The 21,658-nt window shown below is 41.9% G+C and overlaps 1 protein-coding gene across 2 annotated transcripts in view; it reads left to right on the top strand.

Moving 5' to 3' along the window:
• The first annotated feature begins 17,443 nt into the window (after positions 1–17,443).
• Positions 17,444–21,658, top strand: part of LOC308116196 (uncharacterized protein) — an 89,401-nt gene continuing 85,186 nt past the window's right edge. The window contains exon 1 of one of the 2 annotated variants that reach the window (XM_080474230.1): positions 17,444–18,052. Coding sequence is in view for 1 of the 2 variants with exons in the window: in XM_080474229.1 (XP_080330355.1) it covers positions 18,006–18,052 (47 nt within the window). In the remaining variant the exon portion in view is untranslated. The remainder of the gene's footprint in view (positions 18,053–21,658) is intronic. The other variant, XM_080474229.1, reaches the window with a different exon arrangement.

Consider the following 21,658-nt stretch of genomic DNA (forward strand, 5'->3'; position numbering starts at 1 on the left):
CAAATATATATGTGTATATGTATAAAATGAAGAAATATTTGGTTACTTTTACATATTATTTGAGATAATAGAGACAATGTATAGGCAAGTCTCTAAAAATGTGTAATTTTAATATTTTTATAGAAGGAACTGTGCTCCCAAACTGAAATGACCAATCAACTCTAGTCAACCAACTCAGTCAGTCACATCTTTTCCATGTTCGGTAGTTGCACCTCGAGCTCAACTGGCACCCGAAGTTAAGATAATAGTTCCCCACAAACTCTTAAGTTCTGTCACTGTCTGTAAATACTTACTGAAGAAGACAAGAGACAAGTCGTCCACAGAGCAAGTGCTATAGATATAAAATGTAGAAGTGGAAGCGGCAAGGCCTCAGGACTAATTAACACTCTGAGGAAGGGTCGTGTGATGGATATGAGGGAAATTGTTTTCGTCGGAGGCAGTGGGGAGCTATCGGGGTAATAAAGTTAATTAGCAGAACAAACAAGGGGATAGAGAGAGAGAGGGATGGAGAGGAGGAGAAAGACAGAGATAGATTTGATGATGATAAACGGAAGCAGATCTGACACCAGAGGGAAACAGTGAAATCAATTATTCTTATTTTCTCTCCTCGGTGGGGAGAAACACAGAGGCCACTGTAGAGCTCAACTGAATGGAACCAAAACTCCTCCTCCTCCTCCTCCTCCTCCTCTCCGCTTATCTTCACCTCATTTACGCTCCACGCTGCGTGTCCCCATGTGATCAGCTCTCTGTGTCGGATTTGTACATTTCACACTTTTATAATCAAAGTGATGAGCATTTTGTTCGTCTATGTGTTTGTTTGGCCAACCGGAGTTTAAATCGGAGGCTGTCGTACATCAGCTGGAACTTTCCCACTGTTATAATTATTAAATTCTGCTTTCATTAATGGCTTTCAAGATGAGCAGGAAGTCATGAGCTTGGCATCATTGTTGAAATCTCACATCACACAACTGTCATTCGGCTGATCCCTTCAGGCCTCCTTAAAACACATAGTGTGAACGGCATGTTTGACTTGGCACAAGCTTGATACACATATTGGATTTGGACCACGACCTTTCAGTCACTCGTCTTGTTGGATTTGCTTCATATTTTCAATGACTATTAATGGACTTGATAGTCGACACAATTTCCACTTCTTCTTTAGCTTCTTTAAAAAGAGAATCAGTAACCAGAAAAAATAAAGAAATGAATAAAATGAAAAATGATTGATTGTTCTACAATGCAGTGTTGTGTTTAGGACTATTTCCTCATAGAGAAAATATCATGTGTGATTTGGGGCTCGTGGGTCTTTCTTTGAGGAGTTTGCTTGTTCTCCTTGAGCGAGTTTGTGTGGGTTTTTTTAATCTTGGTTTTCTCCGGTGCACGAAAACCTGCAACCCTGGACATCTCGTCCACGACAAATCTTTTCAGCGTTATTGAGTTGAAGGATTTCAAAGTAAGATCTAACACTGATCTGATTTTACACATTATGTCAACATTTGTTTTGCGAATTTTGACTTCTGGGTGTTTCTATGCGGCTTCCGACTGAGAGTCTTATTGTATATGTTTAAAAACGGTATGTCATTCATTTGAGCCAAATATCATCACTCTGAATTCCATCATGTTTTAAAATCTTGATAGATCACGCAGTGGAAATGGTTTAGGACGAGTTGGACTCAGCAGTCAGCAGGTATTTTACGCCAATACGAACTGTCCTCATTTCAACATTTTACGAAACAAATCTCATCTTCCATGTCGAAGATGCTTTCACCGACCTAACACTAGCCTGAGTTGCACTGTGCCTGTTAGAGTCTTTGTGCCTTTGGTGGTTGTTGGATAGTTTCTGATGTTAGAGCAGCACTGTAATGTGGTTTACCATTAAATTGGTCATAATTTCATTCTTGCATGCACGGAATTGTGCAAGTGACTCTGCAACTTTGCAGGACCGCTTCAAAATTGCACAGTGCTAACATGCTCAATTAGACCTTTGGTTTTATGATGCGGTTTTCCAGCTGCATTGAAGCTTTTTGTCGCCTTGATTACAACTTCAGTCGCAGTGGATGTGTGTGTGTGTTTTTTAATCTATGAGAAAAGACGCAAATACTGTGCATGCGCCCACAATGCTGCATAATTTTCAGCGGCCAAACCATTCAAAGCTTTGCATCTTTGAATCGTTTGGATTTCAATGTCTCTTCCCATGGCAACCGAGCAGCGTCTGACGGGCCGTCACCACGGCGACGTGTGACAGGTCAGGTAATGGAACCTGTGTCACTGACATCACACGCACAGGAAACACTTCATTATGGGGTAGCTGTGCGCACGTGTGTGTGTGAGAGAGAGAGCAGAGGAAAAAGAAAACACTGTGAGCATGCTTCCTCTGTCATGTCTCATTTCCAAGATGCTGTAATTCAGTAATTGTACAAGGGTGTGTGTGTGTGTGTGTGTGTGTGTGTGTGTGTGTGTGTGTGTGTGTGTGTGTGTGTGTGTGTGTGTGTGTGTGTGTGTGTGTGTGTGTGTGTGTGTGTGTGTGTGTGTGTGTGTGTGTGTGTGTGTGTGTGTGTGTGTGTGTGTGTGTGTGTGTGTACAAGCCACGGCAGGTACCATTGATAAAGCCTCGGATATTCTGTATCTGTGTGGATGATTCTCCACAGCAGCTCGAGGATGAGACAGAGATGGTAGGTTCCTATGACCTTATTGTCCTTATTTTAAGCATTTAAACTTGTTTGCTGTACTTTACATATATCCAATACTTTTGAGCTATTTAAGAGAAAATTATCTTTGGCCCAGATCTCCCGAAATGCTTCTAACAAAAGTTAGTTTCTCCAGAACATTACAGTGAAGCTGAGCGCTGACAATTACCCCCCACTCTCACAAACATATAAAAGCAATAACCAATAATGTTGTTGCACCAAACTAAACTTGGTCTTACATTTAGGTTAAACGCTGCTCTACCAGGATCCAGATGAGCACATTCTAACAGCATAAAAAAGTGCTTCATCTTGTTATATGACAAACAATCACACTTCCCTTTGTCTGGAAAGGCAATAATGAACTCAAACATTATAAAACTGACTGATATTTGTTTCAGAATCCTGCCTTTGTTCTGCATTAAACTCTTTGAATGTGACAGAGCAGGGGTCATTGTGCGTGCAACATCATTTGAAACTCATTACATCAAGCCAAATGACATTACATTCGAGTGGAGCGCTCCTATCTGCAAAAAGGCTGTGAAAAGAAGTTCCTTTATGTTATTCACCAAAGTGGGTGGAAACTATTTTGCATTACGACGTCACTGTGCTGGAAGACAAACACGAGTCACGCCTGAACAGTCGCTTCTCCACAAAACAGACAAAAATGATCTCATTGTCCGTGCATGAACTGCAGCTATTGCCTGTATGGTGCGTCATGTTTATGCAGGTTACACGTTTTGTTTTCTTAAGCCATGCGCTCTGATTTTAGAGCTACTATTTTTTTAGTAATTTTGCAGTGGGAATGGAGTTGATGCTGTGAAGCCCGTTAAATCAATCCGAGGTGAACTGACACATTTGTTATTATTTTCATAAAATGCAGTGAGCTTATCACTATTAAAATAGAACACAGTCATAACATTCCTTGACTTACTTTTGTAAGGCAATAGGTTAAACAAAGCTAACTTTTTTTTTCTGGATTTATGTTTTTGGGGGATTTTCCTTTTTTGTGTGAAATATAGGTAAGACATGGGCAGTTGTCTGCAAAAATCACAAATTATTTTAACTATTTAATGGGGCAAAGATTTTTCTCTGCTGAGGCAACTCTTTACTACTGTGAATTTATCCACTTCTATTAGTACTTTTATGGACATTTTTATTAGACAAAATTTGCACAAATTCTGTGTGCAGCATTCATTCATACATTTTCCAGGAAACATCTTTGTGTTACATTTATGTGCAGACTATGGATACATTAAATGGAAATGTCATAAATTATAATTATATTATATGAAATTTAGTGGTGCGTCAGAAAGGAAAATGACTTTAACCTTTAACCACACTCATGCACTAAAACTACCAGGTTAGATTTGACTGTTCATCAAGTTTTATATCTTATATATACAACTTTTTTATCTAGCCGGCGACCATCAATCAAAATCCAGCTATATGTGCTGTCATTTTATTTCCTCTTTTGACGCTGTCATAATCATTTTGGCCACTAAGGGGCACCATCTACACTTGTGGGAGCTATAACATTCCAGGTAACAAATATTCAACACGTTGATGGTTTGAAGTTTTCATTGCTCATTTCATTGTTAAATGTGTCATTATTATTATAGACACAAGTTGAACAGAATGTATTCCATTATTCCGAGGGCAGCAAATATTCTTTCTGGGGCCAGGAATAGTTATACCTCCAATACGCCATAATTGTAGATCACACTAAAGATCTCAAAGCCTATATAACACACATAAAGACGTAGCAGTACGGAGACTCTCACAACCAAAACCAGAACAAATTTAGACACCCATTATCCTAATGGGCATCCTTTCTTTTCCCTCAGATTGCCTCTAACTAGAAGTTAAATGCAGGAGGACACACCCACTCTCACCAACATGCAAACAGAGTCACCTCCAAAATGAAAGAATTCCAGTTTCCCAAGTCTGCTAGAGTTTAGAAAGTAATATCCTAATATCCTTTTCTTTCACATGTGCAAATCTAATGTTAAAAGCCTGTAAGGATACAAACACTTCTCGAGTGTCGCAGACCCCAGGGTGGGCAATATTGATATCGGATATCAGTGGATTTATTTGTAATTCACTTCACCATTTTTCTCATTGTTTTCAGTTCAGACAGCTGCTCCAGAAACACTGAGAATATGATGCAAATGGCTCAATGGAAAGAAGCAAAATGGACATAGAAACATAATTTGAGTGACAGGTGTTCTTTGGGAACACACACAGCTGTGAAAGCTCGAGGTGCCTTCCTGTGCTAAAAGCCTCCTGGAGTGGCGCCGCGAACCATCCTGGTGAACCACTCTCAGGTCCTTTAAAAAATACACTTTCTTATCAGGGATGTTTTCTTTTTTTAAGAACCAGTCGTTTTTGAAAGGTCTTCCTTTTTTTCGGGTGTGTTTTAGGGAAATGTATGTATAATATATATTGTCAGTTTTGGGTTTGTTTGGTTTGGGTTGCCAGGTTGCCTGGTCTGGGTGCGTTTGATTCGGCTGTCAGGCAGTGCCTTTGGACTGATGTTCTGTTAGGGACCATCACCTGGGACCTGTGATAGCTTATCAAAGTCTGAGCAGCCCTTCTGCTGCAGTGACACACACACACACACACACACACACACACACACACACACACACACACACACACACACACACACACACACACACGCACACGTGCACACGTACGCATGCACACACACCTTTCACCTACGACTGGAGGAGGGTGTGTTTGGTGTGTATGCCCTGTGTGTCTTTGTGGGGCTGCATTTGTGTGTTTCTCCGGTCGTCAGGGGAGCCGCGGCTGGAAGGACAGTTTGAAGTCTCGCTTGGCATCATGGGATACGGCTGTCACCTGACGATGCTGCCACCACGGAGATAACCTTCAGGGTGACAGCCGAGACAAAGACGCACACGCACTCAGAAGAATGTATACAGGCAAACGTACTCACACATACACACACATGCGGTAGGCACATACATGGATGACTTAGCACACACACGCGCGCGCACACACACACACACACACACACACACACCACAGACTTCGCCTGCTGAGCTAAACACGGTGGGATTGACCCTAATTAGTGTGAATCAATATGTTGATTGATAGTTTTCACTTCAATGAAATTGTTCGACCTCCAACAAAAGCAGGTCGGAGCAACATCTCTGAATTCTTGACAGGAGAAAAGTAACACAACGACAAGAATATTTGCATCACCGTAAACTGTATTTGAGGACAATCCAAGAAAAAGAAACTGTTCCGTTGTGTCATGAGCTTCATTCATCATGTACTGGGAGGCCGTTTAAGAAAATCCCCTCATGTCCCTGTCTGCTGTCACATGTTCATTTCATGGACTTTATCAGGTTTTCTTCTGTCCGGTGGAACAGTGGTTTGCATAATCGCTGCACAAGAACGATGCTGCTGGTTGAAAACTACTGGCTGACAGGGGTTTAATTGTGGATGTCATCTCAAAGTTGAGAATGTTCATCTCCGAGTGCTCCAGCCTATGATCGATATGCTTTTTAGATTAATTGGTGAGTTCAAATTGTCCGTAATAGTAATAATGTACTCGCGTGATTGTCTATAAGTGCCCCGGATTTAATGGACTCGCGGATTTGTCGGGGGAATACCCAACGTTGTCTGAATGGTAAGCTGCTTTAGGATGCAGCTCCTTCCAACCAATCAAAGATGATCATGATACGCAATGACCAACAGCTGCTCTGTTGATCGATGGCTGCCAATGGATGAAAACTAATATAATAAACAAAAATAATGGCATATTCATGACTAGTCATATGCAACAGTGTACACAACAGAGGTATTATCAGAACGACAGAATCTGAGTGTTTCAGGGTTACATGACCTTCAAACTTGAAGTCACAATATAACAAATACAAGACTATTTAACTGGGGACAGCTTCAGGTGGTTATATCAATGAGATACCTATTACCTCCAAATTTCTGGAAATCATAAAAGATGTTGGTGTGTTTGCACAGAAACTAAATCATAAATGTGATAGCTGCTGAATTTAGAGTTGGACTCTCACCACATTTCAGATGAGTAAGTTAAACAAATAGATATGGAAGTTCTGTTTACAGTGTTACCGCTGCTACGAATCAGTTTAGTATATTTAGAAAATGTGAATGTTTTACCAGGTGTTAGTGTCGTGTGTGTTTTATTCGCCGCTCTATTTAACAGTGAAGGTAGTTCGAATTTTAAACGTGGTAATCTTTGACTAACACACACGACACCTACTCATAGTGCATTGTCCCGAGGGCAGCAAACTCCGGGGGTTTAGGAAGGCCTGTCGTTTGCCTGCGGAGCTGCACTGTTATGCAGACGCAACCCAACGATCATCTTCTCCGTCCAGCAGGCCACCTTTGTCTCAAGCCCCCGCCCCTAATATGCACATCCGTGTGTGTGTGTGTGTGTGTGTGTGTGTGTGTGTGTGTGTGTGTGTGTGTGTGTGTGTGTGTGTGTGTGTGTGTGTGTGTGTGTGTGTGTGTGTGTGTGTGTGTGTGTGTGTGTGTGTGTGTGTGTGTGTGTGTGTGTGTGTGTGTGTGTGTGTGTGTGTGTGTGTGTGAGAATCCCTCCCAGCATTTCCTGTCTTATAGGGCTCAGGCGGCGTTAGCTCGGGGTTCGCTGCTGCAGCTTTGGCACCTGCTGTCACTGCCACAGTCTCACTCACTGGTCCAGACACAATGCCTTCAGCTTAGAGATGAAGATTAGTGTTAGTAATGTGTGTTAAGAGCATTAGCTCGGGCCTGGGTGGTTAATAGATTGTTAGAAAGTAGGCGATAATAACCAGGAATGGACTTTAATTGAACAAAGTTGGTAGAACCAAACAAATCACCCACAATGACCAAATCAAACTCAGGTATTTGACAAAGTTTTGATAAGTTTATCTACGTAACACACGTGCAAAACACGTATTTTCAATGTAATGGTCTGAGCCAGTGAAACAGCAGAGGAAAGTGCACTTTATCGGCTTAATCTTAAATCCGGAAGCCGACATCCTCAACAGACTCAGCTGAGATTTTGATGACTGCTGTTTTCCTTTTCAATGTCTGGATGCGTATTTTCTCAAACGTGCTGCTTCATCAGATTGTTAAATGGTGTTTGTGTATGGATGTGACATCGTTCATTGGAAAAGACCCTTAAGTAGTTCACATTCATGATTGAATTCGAGGGATTTTAAACTACAGATAAATCGTCATATATTTACATTTCATATGACTACACGATAAGCCTGAGATGACTCATGTTAAGATTTATGTGGCGTATAAAAAGTGATTATTTTAGCGTCCTGATTTGGCTGTGGAAGAATGAAAATGTGCTGTTGGGTGGACAAATGGGATGACAGAGTTGAGCGGTGGGTAGCGCTTGATTCCAGGCTCGGAGTCTTAATATGTGGAGAGTGCATGTCCTTATTGAGTATGTGTAGATTTTCTTAGCATTTACCCACAATCAAAAGACACATTTTATGTCAAATGTGTTTCTAAATTTGATTTATTTTTTTTGAGTGTGTGTGTGAATGTCTAGTGTGTACACTGCAATTTAGCAGTAAGCTGGGACAGGCTCTGGCACCTTTGACCTGAACTCTGATGAATTGGTGAGATGGATAAATAAATGAATAAAATTTGACAGAACGAGAGAATCCTCAAACATGCATGATAAGATCGAATGGTTGAAAATGACTTTAATCCGGGCCGCCTTTGTTCCGGGTGTGTAGTGATTTGCAGTCTCACGTCTTAGCAGCTATTTACCTGATTGAAGTCTGGGTTGGCATGGGAGCCTTGGTGTGTGTGTTTGCATGTTCTCCTTGTGCGTGAGTGGATTTGAGCCTGCGACTTCAGCCACAAATGTGCATTTGAGGTTCGGTGGTGACACAAAAGTCACTTTTTCCACTACGTGAGCAGTCCCAAAAGCGCTATCACATATACACAGGTGGCTGCTATGTGAGATGCTAAATCCATCAAAAAGGAGCCATTTGGCATTCGGTGTCTTGCTCAAGGACACTTCGAGATGTGGAGTTTCACAAATAGTGTTAATAACCAAGGAATTACCAAACCTGTGTACTCCTATCTCCAAGCGAAAGCCTCTGGTGTTTTTCATAATTAGAATCAAATCCAGGATGCAACTTCCATAGGCGTCATTACCTCATTTGTTTTCATAGTGAGAGAATGTCTTGTCTTTGAGAGGATTATTTTATAAAAGTTTATATGCAATGCATTGTTCTGGGAATCAGTGGGAGCTGCTGCTGTAAGTTGTCTTTTATGTGCACAAGATGAGATTACAAACAAGCAGGTGAAATGTGCTTGTTCATGCCTTAACTTCAAAACAAATAACTGTACTGTGTATCTGAATGAATTCACATAATTCATACAAATTAATTTTAATTGGCAACTGCTTGGAAAGTTAAGTTGCTATATGATGTTAAAAGTCCAAAATGAATCACTCATTCTCCATCCGTCCGTCTCCTATACCCACAAACAGGTCACCAGTCCATCACAGGGTTAAGAGAGTAGAAATCGACAAACCTAAAACCCATTTAAGGCCTGTCCACACGAGGACGCCATTTCATGTACGCGCATTGTTATTTTAAAATGCCGGCTTGGCTTTGAGGTGAGGATGGGCAAAGACGCACATTGGTGGAAAACGAGGCCGTGACCCTGTCCATGATGTCACTAAATAAAGACAACAATGGCGGACCACATGCTCCAGGTCAAGCTGCAGAACCTACTGACGCTAGTAGGTTTAATAAGGCGACATGTTGGATTTCTCAAGTACTAGGAGGAGCAGGAGTCTTCTCCATGTCGTCTTCTGCATTTTTTGTGCATTTGTTGAGTCATGGCACCCCCTAAAGGCATGGCATATGTACTGCATCGTGCCTAGCTGTGTTCATAGCGACGTGTGGATGGAAAGAACGCCGGGCGGGAAAAAAGATTGTTTTGGCTCGTGTGGACAGGGACCAGGAGAAAACCTGCACAGAGGCTGGAGGAACATGCAGACTCCACAAAGAAATACACTCGTTAGAATCCACTGTTTCCTGTTCAGAAATGTGTAGCTTTAGATACAGAGTCCATATTATGACTTTGTTGTCAATGTAAGCTTGATTAACTGATGAGAAACAAACTTTATGGTGTGTTGAATCTAAAATCTTCACAACTGTTCTATTGACTATTTTTTTAACTATTGACAATCACTAACTATTTTTGTTGTATTTGAAAACACCAACGTAGACTGAAGCCTTCTGGTTTTACTCTGAATCCTCATCACATCGCTGCTGCACTGACTGGCAGCCATCCTTCTCCAATTAGAAACATTGTGATTGTTGGTGTTGGACTGCACACACGCACACACAGGCAACACGCACACCTCTCAGTAGGTGACAGCAGCAAGCCAGGTAATGATGGCTATTTCAGTTTCTCCACTCCTGATGTTCACTGGCAACTTCACACTGAGACAGATTATCTCCTCGACTCTCCCCCCGTCTCCTCTCCTCCCACTATGTCGCCTTGTTTGGGAGCGACGCAAATAGGAAGTGAGCCGGATACTCTCCTGTTGAGTGTCAGTGGCGTGCCACTCACACTCGCCCCGAGGATCGTCACATGTGGATCAGCAAGCACACCCACACATACGTGTATATAAACACACCTGTGCAGAGAGTCATATGTTGAGCGACAGAGGAAAAGACCGACTCAGGCGGTGGCGGAGCGGAGCACAGAGACAACTGCACCAGAAAATCTGGAAGAAAAGATTTGGTGAAAAATAAACAATTGAAGATGATTAAAGCACAATAAACCAGCCAGTTAATACAAAAGTGACGATTTCCAGCACAATAACAGGGAGAAACATATACAAATATTTTTCACTTCACAAAAAACACATAAGACGTCATTGTTTTAAAATGAAATATAAAGTTAGGAGAAATTAGAGAAGGAAAATTACCATGTATCGGGACATGTTTATTTGTTTCATAATAGTCTTTGGTGCTGATGTGAGTACTCTCATCGCTATATTAAAGTGACTGATTCTGCACACACAACAAATTGTATTTCCTCAAACGAAGGAAATGAAAGAGGGTTTCTGTGTGTCCTCCTGCACCACGAAGCATCTCGGTGTGTAAAAGACACAAGACTAATCACTCTCATTGTGGCCTATTTCCATGGTAACTCTGCAACGGGCGGTAATTTAGCCTCACTAGCTAACGACACAGAGCACGCCATTATCTTAGCGCCAGGCTAGGGCCCCCCTTTTTAAAGATTCACACCATGAATAAACAATTACAGAACAGATTGCTGGCCTAAGAGGGAGAGAGAGGGAGAGAGAGAGAGGCCAGTATGTGGTCACCACTGTTTGTCCGTCCATACATCTTTCCACTCTTTGCACAAAGGCAACATCAAGATAGACTAATGTAGCCATCTCCGAAGAGGAGAAAATGTACACTGCGTGGTTAATGTCGCAGATTGCTCAAACCTCACCATTCATTTGAATGTGTTGCTGCAAATTTCAACTTCGTACCTCACAATCCTGCATTTCATTGAGCCGCATTGAGCCGGCAGCACGTCTGCAGCGGCTCTCATTGAAATGAATGAGGCAGCCACAGTTATGCGGTGTTAAAGTGTGGTTATTTTCACGGTTTTACAAAGCACGTCACTTACACGGAAGGCATTTCTTCTTCTTTTTTATTTTTTTTTCTTGCATCCCATTTCAACATTTCATGCTGTTTTTTTGTGACAACGGCCCCGACCTTCCTCTAACCCTGACTGAGAAGTTTTTGTACCTAAAAAGCCGGAGTATGCTTGAAACAAACTTAACTGTGGAAACAGTTTTCTGACCACATCTGAGTGCAACAACAAATTATTCACAAATGTGGTGAATGGTGGAAAGTATTGAAAAGGGTCTCTTCAAAAGCTTTTTAGATGGAGGTAGATTATCTCACACGCCTGCCGAAATCGAATATCTTTCTTTTCACTTCATGTTTTTGAGTGAAATTGACTATCCAGGCTGAGTTTAGCTGGTAAACGAATCAAATCTCACAGATGCGTATTGGATTTCCTAGAAATAAACAGCTGCCTCAGTGCAATCGGGTGCAACTTTTACATAAAAAAATTACCAGTTAGACAGCAGATCACTCTGAATCATGTGATAGGATTTGGGCGATTTCACCTCCGAGAAAGGATAATTGTTCGAAAAGTACAATGCGAAACCCAAATGTTCTTGATTAATGTGCCTATTCAATTATTCATTCATGTATTTATTGAGTTAGTGAGCTATCAAGGATTCCATATAGAAATATTTAACTTTGGGAAACAATTGTCTCAAATTGTTACAAGACTAATTTGAGACCACCTCATGTTGGTCTTGTAACATCATCAAACTGTCAAATTCAGAATCCGTGCATACCTTTTGGGGGCATGAACAAACATTTACTCACAAGAATATTAACTGAGAAAAACACTTATGAGTCAGAGATGCAACTTACCTGAGTTACCTGCGTATATCTGTGCAGGCTGAAGGACAACTCGTCCACAAAACTGCAACCCCGGACAACTCGTCCACGACTATTTTAAATAATAAATGAATCAAATGAATGAATAAAATAAATCAAATAAAGAAATGATCATCATTCATTGGTTATAATCTTGTTTTGATATGAGAAAATGCTGAAGAACAAGATAAAGTAAATTTTGAAAGGTTAAAAAAGAAAGCTGGAGTTTTTTTTTTTTTTTTTGCCTCGAACGACTATTATTTCAAGATAGTTCAAGAGATCCTTGACACATTTAGAGTTGTTTGTGAAGTCCCAAAATGGGGTTGTAATAAAAAAAGCTATTGTTTGAAATTCCTATTATAATGGATATAGTCATAGCTTTGTGTATGGCGTTTGCATTTTGTCTGTAAGTGCTTATGAAAAATGCAGTTTTACCAAGTGTCTCAATTTGTAAATCAACCCTAACCAATTCATAAAAACAAGCCCATCACCACTCATTTCCGCTCATTTCCAAACCGCAGTTGCCTAAATCGATCACACCAAAGTCGATATGTTGACAAACAAACCGGAATTTGTAGCCTTCAAACTGCGTTTATGTTTTGCTAAACCAAGGGCTTCTGGGGTATCAAAGATGGTGCTGCGGCAGCTCAAGTAACCAGAGTTTCTCAAAGAAAGTGTATTCAAGCCACGAGAATAGTCGTAAATGTTGTGAAACTGATCGGTCATCATTTTTCCAGTGCAAATCGAGATCTCGCGAGCAAACGGGATCTTGAGACACAATGCCTCAGGAAATTTGGGGAGTTTCCATGATCACAAGATGTCAACAAACCTGGGGATGTTTCACGAGATTTAGGCCCAGTCCACATGATCCAAAAGGATCTTTTTTCTCCCCGGCGTTCTCCCCCCCAAAACATTCCTTCCACACGTCACTATGAACACGGCTCAACTCGAGGCTTAAAGACATGCAGTACATATGTCAGGCCTTTAGGGGCGCTGTGACTCACCAAATACACCACTCAGAAGACGACACAGAGCACATATAAATTTAGAAGTAGACTCCTCATAGACTTTTATATAGGTTATACAGGTCTATGCTCCTGTTCCTGCTTCGGCTCGCGTCGGGATGATTGGCCCAAAACAGTGCGTTTACGTGAGCCGGCATGCTCATGTGGACGGCCCCTTAAATGCTGAAAATACGTGTTTGGAGTGTAATGACAAATTTCCTTCAGGAATTGTTTTGACAACGTATTACAGATCTACATCAACATTAAAAACTGGGTCCTAAATTTTTCATTTTTCCCGTGTGGATTCTGGTGGAGTGACTTTAAAGGGCTTTTTGTCACTTTCTGTAAATCATAAGATGCTGGAGCTGATCTCAGATGAATGTACAAATGTGGAAAAGTTTGTCTCTTATCAAAAAGCTCTCCATGTCTCATCTCAGTTCTTCTGCAACATTATTCCCAAAATAAAAATATACAATACACACACCTTTGTTGCATTTTCAATAAGTGTGACTATAAATGATCAAGAGTCGAGGTAACATATCACAAATACTTTAAGTAATGTTTTAGACACTTAAACTAAGTTCTGTTATGTATTCATACTTATACTCTGGTAGGTAGCTACAGGTTAGTATTTTTACTGAATATCAATATGAGTATGTATTAAATGCCATAAAGCCTGTATCCAATATGTTTGTTCTTTAAACAGTCATTTCCTGCTTTTTTATCATCATTGGGTAACAAAAGGGCTTTAATGTAATTCATGTAAACGTTATTGTTTGTATGAGAAATGTGCTTTGATAACATAATAATATGTCTGCCCATGTAGTTTAACAGTACCTAATAATTTGGTTGGTTTTTAACAAAAGTGCATTTAACAACAGTATTTACACTATGAGTTGTGTATGATTTGATTAGTGTACCAGTAGTAGTAATCTGTCCACCTCTGCTTATGAGTCACTAACATGTGAATCAGCACTGACAAGAAATGAGCAGAGGTGCAACAACGTGAGGCGGCAGTCCTCCTGTGTCGTGCAGCTTAAGGGACGGAACTTTGGTCTTAAAGCATGAAAGTATGGCATTGTTTGTGTTTACAGTTCACACGCCGCCAGTTTCAGCTCAGAAACCCACCCTGAGATCACTGGTCCTGCACGCATTGTAGTGTGTGTGTGTGTGTGTGTGTGTGTGTGTGTGTGTGTGTGTGTGTGTGTGTGTGTGTGTGTGTGTGTGTGTGTGTGTGTGTGTGTGTGTGTGTGTGTGTGTGTGTGTGTGTGTGTGTGTGTGTGTGTGTGTGTGTGTGTGTGTGTGTGTGTGTGTGTGTGAGTGTGTTTCTCCCTCTCTCCCTCACTGTCAGGCCTTTTGTGTGTCTCCTTCTAAAGAAGCTGTCAAGCCACGCTGTTTAAGGGCTCACTGGAGGGACAAAAAGCATACTTTGTTTTGTTTTGTTTGCCTGCCGTAGTGTTCGACTGAATGAGGGAGTGGAGGGCGAGAGAGAGGGGAGAGAGAGGGAGAGGTAAAGAGAGGCGAGAGAGAGCGGGGGGGGGGGGGGGTAACATGTAATTTACTGTTTGCCCAACTCTACTGTACATTGCTTTAGTTATGCTAATGCTGCTCTTTGTCAGGCTGAGGAGATAGCCATCAATCACCTGTCAATTGGTAGAGAGAGAGAGAGAGAGAGAGAGAGAGAGAGAGAGAGAGAGAGAGAGAGAGAGAGAGAGAGAGAGAGAGAGAGAGAGCTCTCCACGTCCTCCTCTTCTTCTTCTCCTTTGCTACCTAGCAGAGACTTGGGGGGGGCCGTGGGAAAGCCCGGCAGCTGGATCTGGATCTGGAGTCCAGGTGGAGAGCAGCAGATTTGTTGCAAATGAAAGAAGAAAATAAAGATAAGAGTGACTTTTCTTTTTTCTTTTCTTTTCTTTTTTTTTTTTTTTTTAAAGTGCGGCTGTTTTGCTGTCTGCGTGACAAATTCCCTCCCGAGGGTCTTTTGTTTTCATGTTGTTGTCGGTGTCAAAAAGCTTTTTAAAAGAAGCATCTAATTGTAATATGACACCTCTGGAAAGTTGCTGTTGCCACTCAGAGTCGTCGGCCGCCGTCAGCGCCAGACAAACCCTTTATTACGCTAGCTAATGTTAGCGCTAAGATAAGCTAACAGGCCCATTAGTGCCAGTTCATTTAGCTCGTTAGCCGAAGCCTCGGGGCTGATGACATTCATTACATATCATTAGTGCACAATTAACATGTCTCACTCTGACACCGTTGCTCCCCAATGTTACACGACACTTTTAATCATGTTTTATGAAATGTTTCCGCAGGCTTGACGTGATTTATGAGTCCTACATGACATGGTATTCATCACATTAACCAGCTGTAATCAGGATTTGCTGCTGGAGTCTGAATCCTGCACCGTCCTTGTCACTGAAAATGTGGCCAGTAGTTAATTAAAAAATAAAAAAAAATGTTTTGCTTCTTATTTTATGAAATCCTTGCTAATATTATTTTTTTTAATCTTTTTTTATTACAAATGCACTTTACATTCTGTGTGACATTGCCATTGTGTCATATAGTTTCCAGAGCAAAATCCAGGTTACATATTTCATCGATTTCAGCTTCTACTTGAGACACCGGGTTTTTGTGGGGAGTGACACATTTTGAGATTAGTTAGAAACTTAGAGTTATTTTATGATTAGAATTTTGAATACAAACTCTGTTGAGTGTGTATTTGCAGTAGATTTCCAGGCACACACACATTTCCAGGCTTTATGATGTTGGTAATGGAAAGTTTGAAATGTTTTACTCTGCATCACAGCTTGTTTAGGATCCCGTGTTCACATGGTTGTTGTGGTTTGTTTTATTCGTGCTTTTAACCAATGAACTTAAATTCCCTTTCTTTAAACTATTTGTGTGCTTTTCCTCTCCTTTTCTCTGGATCTACATGTGGCATGATTTTACATTATCCCGTATGTATCGATTCAGATTCGGTTAATTTTATGAGTCATCGGTCTGTAAAGTGTTGACATAAATGAAGGAGTAAGGAGGTGTGGCATCAGGAATTAATGATCTGACTCTTGTTAAGTTCAATATAAAGACACGTATGCATCATTTTGATTTGGAGTGCATGTGAGCAAAATAAAAATTAATTAAAAAGCTTAGGGATGTAACTGCAGGATTCAAATATGTTTACTCGTGGATAAAAGACTTAATCGAAAGTAAAAGTAATATAGTGCAGATCATCCTGCTTGCTGTTTTTTTATGGTAATGTGAAAAAATGCCAAACCAAACACAAGAAAACAATTGGATCCTCCAATCATGGTGCTGTCACATGTCTCTAGTATTTGTACACTCAATATATTTTTTTACAATCATGCAATGCTTCCTTCTAAGCAGCTTTATCGGGACACCGGAGCCAGGCTGGATGCACCTTCTTACAGGTCGTCCACCGGTCAGTCACGGGCTGAACACAGAAAGACAATCACGCTCACATCAACAGTAAGAAATGCATTTTTCCTGTTGCTGGAGACAGAACTCACACATGCAAACTTCACACAGAACGGCCCCTCAGACTAAAGACTCGAACCAGGGACATGCTTGCCATGAGATTAGAGCGTTAACCACTACACCACCATGCAGCCAGTGATGATTGCCATGGTTACAATAGATCATTTTTTTTCTATTGCTTTCATTAGTTTGAAGCAGAAATACTGTTGTGTCGGCCCAAACCTTGAGAAATCCTTCATGTACAAAGATCTAACAAAGTTTCTGTCTCACACACACACACACACACACACACACACACACACACACACACACACACACACACACACACACACACACACACACACACACACACACACACACACACACACACACACACACACAGAGCACTATTCACCTCCCTATCACACACATCCACCCACTGATCCACAGACAGACAGAGACACAGCGAGCAGTATTGATTTTGCTGTCTCCAGGCTGTTGGGAGTGTGTATACTTGTGTGTATAAAAGGGATTAAGGCCTCGCTCAGCTGAGATACCATCAGCCATCAACCCTGAAAGTCCGCTTCGGGCTTTCCCGGCTGCCGCATTGTCTATTCTGCTCCGCTATGTGAAAAATGTTGAATATCAACAATGGCTTTCAGTGGTGTATTGTTGAGTTTTTGTATGAACTAATCTTGCCTCAGTGAAAGAGACCTAGGGCTTGGACAAAACGTCTAGAGCCACAGCATTCCTAGCTGGCTCTCCCCTTGAACACTGAGCAGAAGGCTGGGGCTGAGGGAGGCAGAGTAGAGGGAAAGGCAGGCTGGAGGAGAGGCAGGAAGAGGGGAGAGCCGAGGCCGCGGTGCAAGCTCCAAGGGCCCCGGGGTTAAGGGGATGATGGGGCTGGAGCCAGGGGAGAAAATGAGAAGGAAAATGAGATGGGTGGGAGAGGTGCAGAAGAAGGTGAAGAAAATGGAGGCATGAGACGAGGCCACGATGAAGATGCCACAGCTGGAAGAGGAAGGCTTAGGCTGGAGGAAGGGTGGAGATGAAGGAGGAGTGTGGAGGCAGGTAGGACAGAGGAAGAGGTAGTGGAGAAAATGTGGAGAGGAAAAGTCATGGATTTAGAAGAAGTGTGACAGGTGTTTTAATCTGAAGGAGAACGTCTTCAGGATGTACAGTAGGACCTAAGCCAAGGTTGGAAATATAATGAGACTCAAGACAGCAAGACCACCAGGCTTTACAGAATAAAAGGGAGGAAAAAAAAATAGAGTCCAGCTTTCCTTCTCCTGCCATGGATGTAATGGTTTCGGACAGCAGCTGACGTCCAATCAGACGAGATGACCGTGGCCCCGTGTCATAATGACAGCCATGACATCACGGTAAGGTAAGCTGGCTGACAGATTGTCTGCATGATTGACTCGCCAAGTAACGCAGAGAAGTTGTACAGCATGTCTGAATGTCTTCTTGCTCTCCATGTCTTCTTTATTCCAACACTCTTTAACGCCAGACTGAACTCAGAAACACTCCGGCCAGGTGTGGCTGCAGATGCAGGGTGTCTGAGTCCGTGCAGGCCTTACTGGCGGTGCTGGTCTTTATATGCAGGTGTATATAGCTGCAAAATGCCTGCATGCTTGTGCGTGTGCGTGTGCGTGTGTGTGTGTGTGTGTGTGTGTGGGTGTGTGTGCGTTGCCTTCTCTGTCGTCCCTCTCACTGCGCCTCCTTCTTGTCTTACTGTGTCTGATGGGACTCCTGTAGAGGGAGGAAGAGTCCCAGAGGTGCGATGCAGTCAATACGATCGGTCACACTCTGAAGTTGACGTGTTCCATACGTTCAGTTCGCAGTTATAGACAAACGGCTGGATTAACAGTTTGTGCAATGATAAGCTACGGAAAATAAAAGATTTGCATTGCATCTTAAGCTTCACTTTCACATGCAGCAGTAAAACCAGGGAGCAGGAATCCTCCAGGCAGTCAGCTGACTACTGTAGCAGCAGCCGCCTGGAGAGCCGATGGCGTTTTTAGTTGTACAATAACAGAAGTCATTTACTTTGTTCCAGATTCACTTCTCACCTGTACAGTGTTAATGCCACTATTATACAAAATTCTGCAAATTATAGCAGTTTTCTTGTTTGTTTTTTTGTCTTCCTTCATTTATTTTGTTTCATATGGGAGGATCACCTAAAATATCGGATAACCCAGCTGTAGTTTGAATGTCTTCATTATTTCTTTGATCAGACTTGTTTACATTGTGAAGTGACAGTTTGGATTGATTTCATCAACTTGTGTTTTAGATTTACTCAAGTTTCTAGAAATACCAACAAGCAAAAAGTACTATAATTAAGTACATAGTTCAGTATCAGGTAGTTATTTTCACAGGAGTCACTCATCTAATTATGTTTGAACATGCATCTGCGCAACACTTATAGTGTTTCATGTTTATATTATATTTATATTTTATACTGTTATTTTCACTTATCTTGCTGTAAGATATGATATTTATCTTTTATTCTTTATAGCCAGAGCTTTTTACTTAGTATTGTTTTGTCACTTCTAAACTGTTAACACTTAATGTATCATGAATTTTCTTTTTTTGTAGAATATGGCCTTATTTTTTTTTCACTCAGCTTTTACCAGCTGCTTAAAGATCAGTGACCTCTGGTCCTCCTACTCTGACCTGCAAAGACAGTGTTTGCCTGTACGGAGATTAATCAGAAATAATACTGAGATGTGAAGTTTCACCTTTTTATAGATGAATTTTAATGTTTTGGGGGATGATTTGGTTGGCCTTTCTGAATCCTTCATCTCTTTGATTCTCTGTCAAACAAACACGTCCAGAACGGTCATAGGCTTTGTCTGCCGTAGTGGGTGTAACACACCTGGAGATTGTTTGTGCACTGCGTTTGGCACGGCGGCGTCCAGAGTGGGTCAGCATGGTGAGTCTGTGTGTGGCAGTTTGGGGTCAGTGCCACGGAAACCTGGAACTGGGAAGTGGTTGGCTTAACCCCTCACCCCCAACACACACACACACACACACACACACACACACACACACACACACACACACACACACACACACACACACACACACACACACACACACACACACACACACACACACACGCACGCACACTTGTGCACATCAGTGCCGTCTAATCGGCAGCCCCTGGTGATTTGTCCTCTCAGCTTGAAGCCCTGTCATTCCTCTCTGCTCTCCTCACAATTACAGCCCTGAACTGAACTAGAAAATCTGCTCCAATCTAGCAATTAGTCCTGAGGCCACTGGCTGTGTGTGTGTGTGTGTGTGTGTGTGTGTGTGTGTGTGTGTGTGTGTGTGTGTGTGTGTGTGTGTGTGTGTGTGTGTGTGTGTGTGTGTGTGTGTGTGTGTGTGTGTGTGTGTGTGTGTGTGTGTGTGTGTGTGTGTGTGTGTGTGTGTACTATAGTCTTGTGAGGACCATAAAAGAAGACTGCAAACAGAGCAAGTTTTTGGGGGGTTTTTTTTGCTTTCATTTGTCTCTCTGACACCTCGGTGTGTCATTGGCAAATGATTCTACCTTTGTGTAATTATTGTAAACAAATTAGTGGTTGTCGCACACCGAGGTTGGGCTCCATCAAGAAGTTAAGACTGCATCTTTCTCATTTTTGTTGAGAAATTTCCAAACTTCAAAGACTCACATCGCATTCCAGTTTTGTGCTAAAATGTATGTCAGATGATTCTTTTGAAAGAGGTGAGGTTGAGATTATGTTTGTTTGTCTTGTGTCTATGTGTTTTATAACCACATCATTGTGTCAAGTTACTACTTTGTACTGGGTGTAATTATTGTAAATATTAGTTGTCCTTGTCCATTGAGGTACTTACTTTTGCCATCATAGAGCAGATATGGTGCAGTTTAAGTCTCATGTTCAGGAGGGTTTGGGAAGTTATTGATTCATTATTTTAAAAAAAACCATTTTTAACTGTTAACTGTTTTTGCACAGTGCAATAATACAAAAGCAATGCAGTTAAATAGTAAAAGGCTGAAATTAAAAACTAAGTTAAGATACTTCTCTGGCTGTAAATCCCTTGAAATTAATGTCTACGGGAGATTTTGTATTAAAAAATCTCAGTATTTTCATATTTTTAATGAAATAAAACATACAGAGTACCAGTTACCTGTCAAGTGACAAAATTCCCAAGGAGTCTGAACTCATAATAACAACATATAACTTTCCTGAATAATACATGTGGCTGCCAGGCCATACGCCTGTGAACACAAAGTGTTGTTTTTAATAGGTTTAAAGTAATTCTTGTGAAAGTCTTTATAAGAGTACAAAATCCAAATGGGGATGAGGGATGGGAGGACAAAGTGGGCCGCGGAGGAGAGGAGTCCGCTGTGGTCTGAGAGAGATGTGGTGCGGGGGAGGTTTTCATGGCCAGGGGGGGACGGCAGGCCTGACTGGGCAGCAACAGAGATGCTTAGTGCCGCCTGGCTTCCTCCTAAAGACTCGGCCTCCTTTTCCCCCTGTGCATCTCGCTCCTGCATCTCCTCTTTCTCCGCCGCCGCCACTCTCTGCATTACTTTCCTCTCTCCTCCTTTTGTCCCTTCCCTGCTTCACCCTCCAGTTCCTCCCGCTCCGTCTCTCTTTCTTGCTCCATTCCTCCATTCCTCTTACTTCCTCGTTTTTTTTTGCCCCCCTCCTCGTCTGGGCCATTACAGACACTCAGCAGCGGGCTGAGAGGCAAGGGGTGGGCGGTTGTGGTGGTAGGATGGGGAGATTGAGGGGGCACAAAAGGCCTGAGATGCAGCCATCCAACAAGAGTGGCCGGCTTTGAAAAGAAGCTGAACGGCTTCTTAATGCAGCGAGTGGACGGACAGACTCGGATTGACAGACAGAGCAGACTCAGCTCTTTATCCTCGTCCTTTAGCGGATGCCTGTTTTGGCCCAAAAAAAAAAAAAAAAAAAAAAAAAAAGCACATCATCCGCCGTGTGCCCTTCCCTCCACGCCTGATGTT

The sequence above is a fragment of the Lipophrys pholis genome (genome assembly GCF_963383615.2).
Source record: "Lipophrys pholis genome assembly, chromosome: 10".
In the NCBI taxonomy this organism is placed as follows: domain Eukaryota; kingdom Metazoa; phylum Chordata; class Actinopteri; order Blenniiformes; family Blenniidae; genus Lipophrys; species Lipophrys pholis.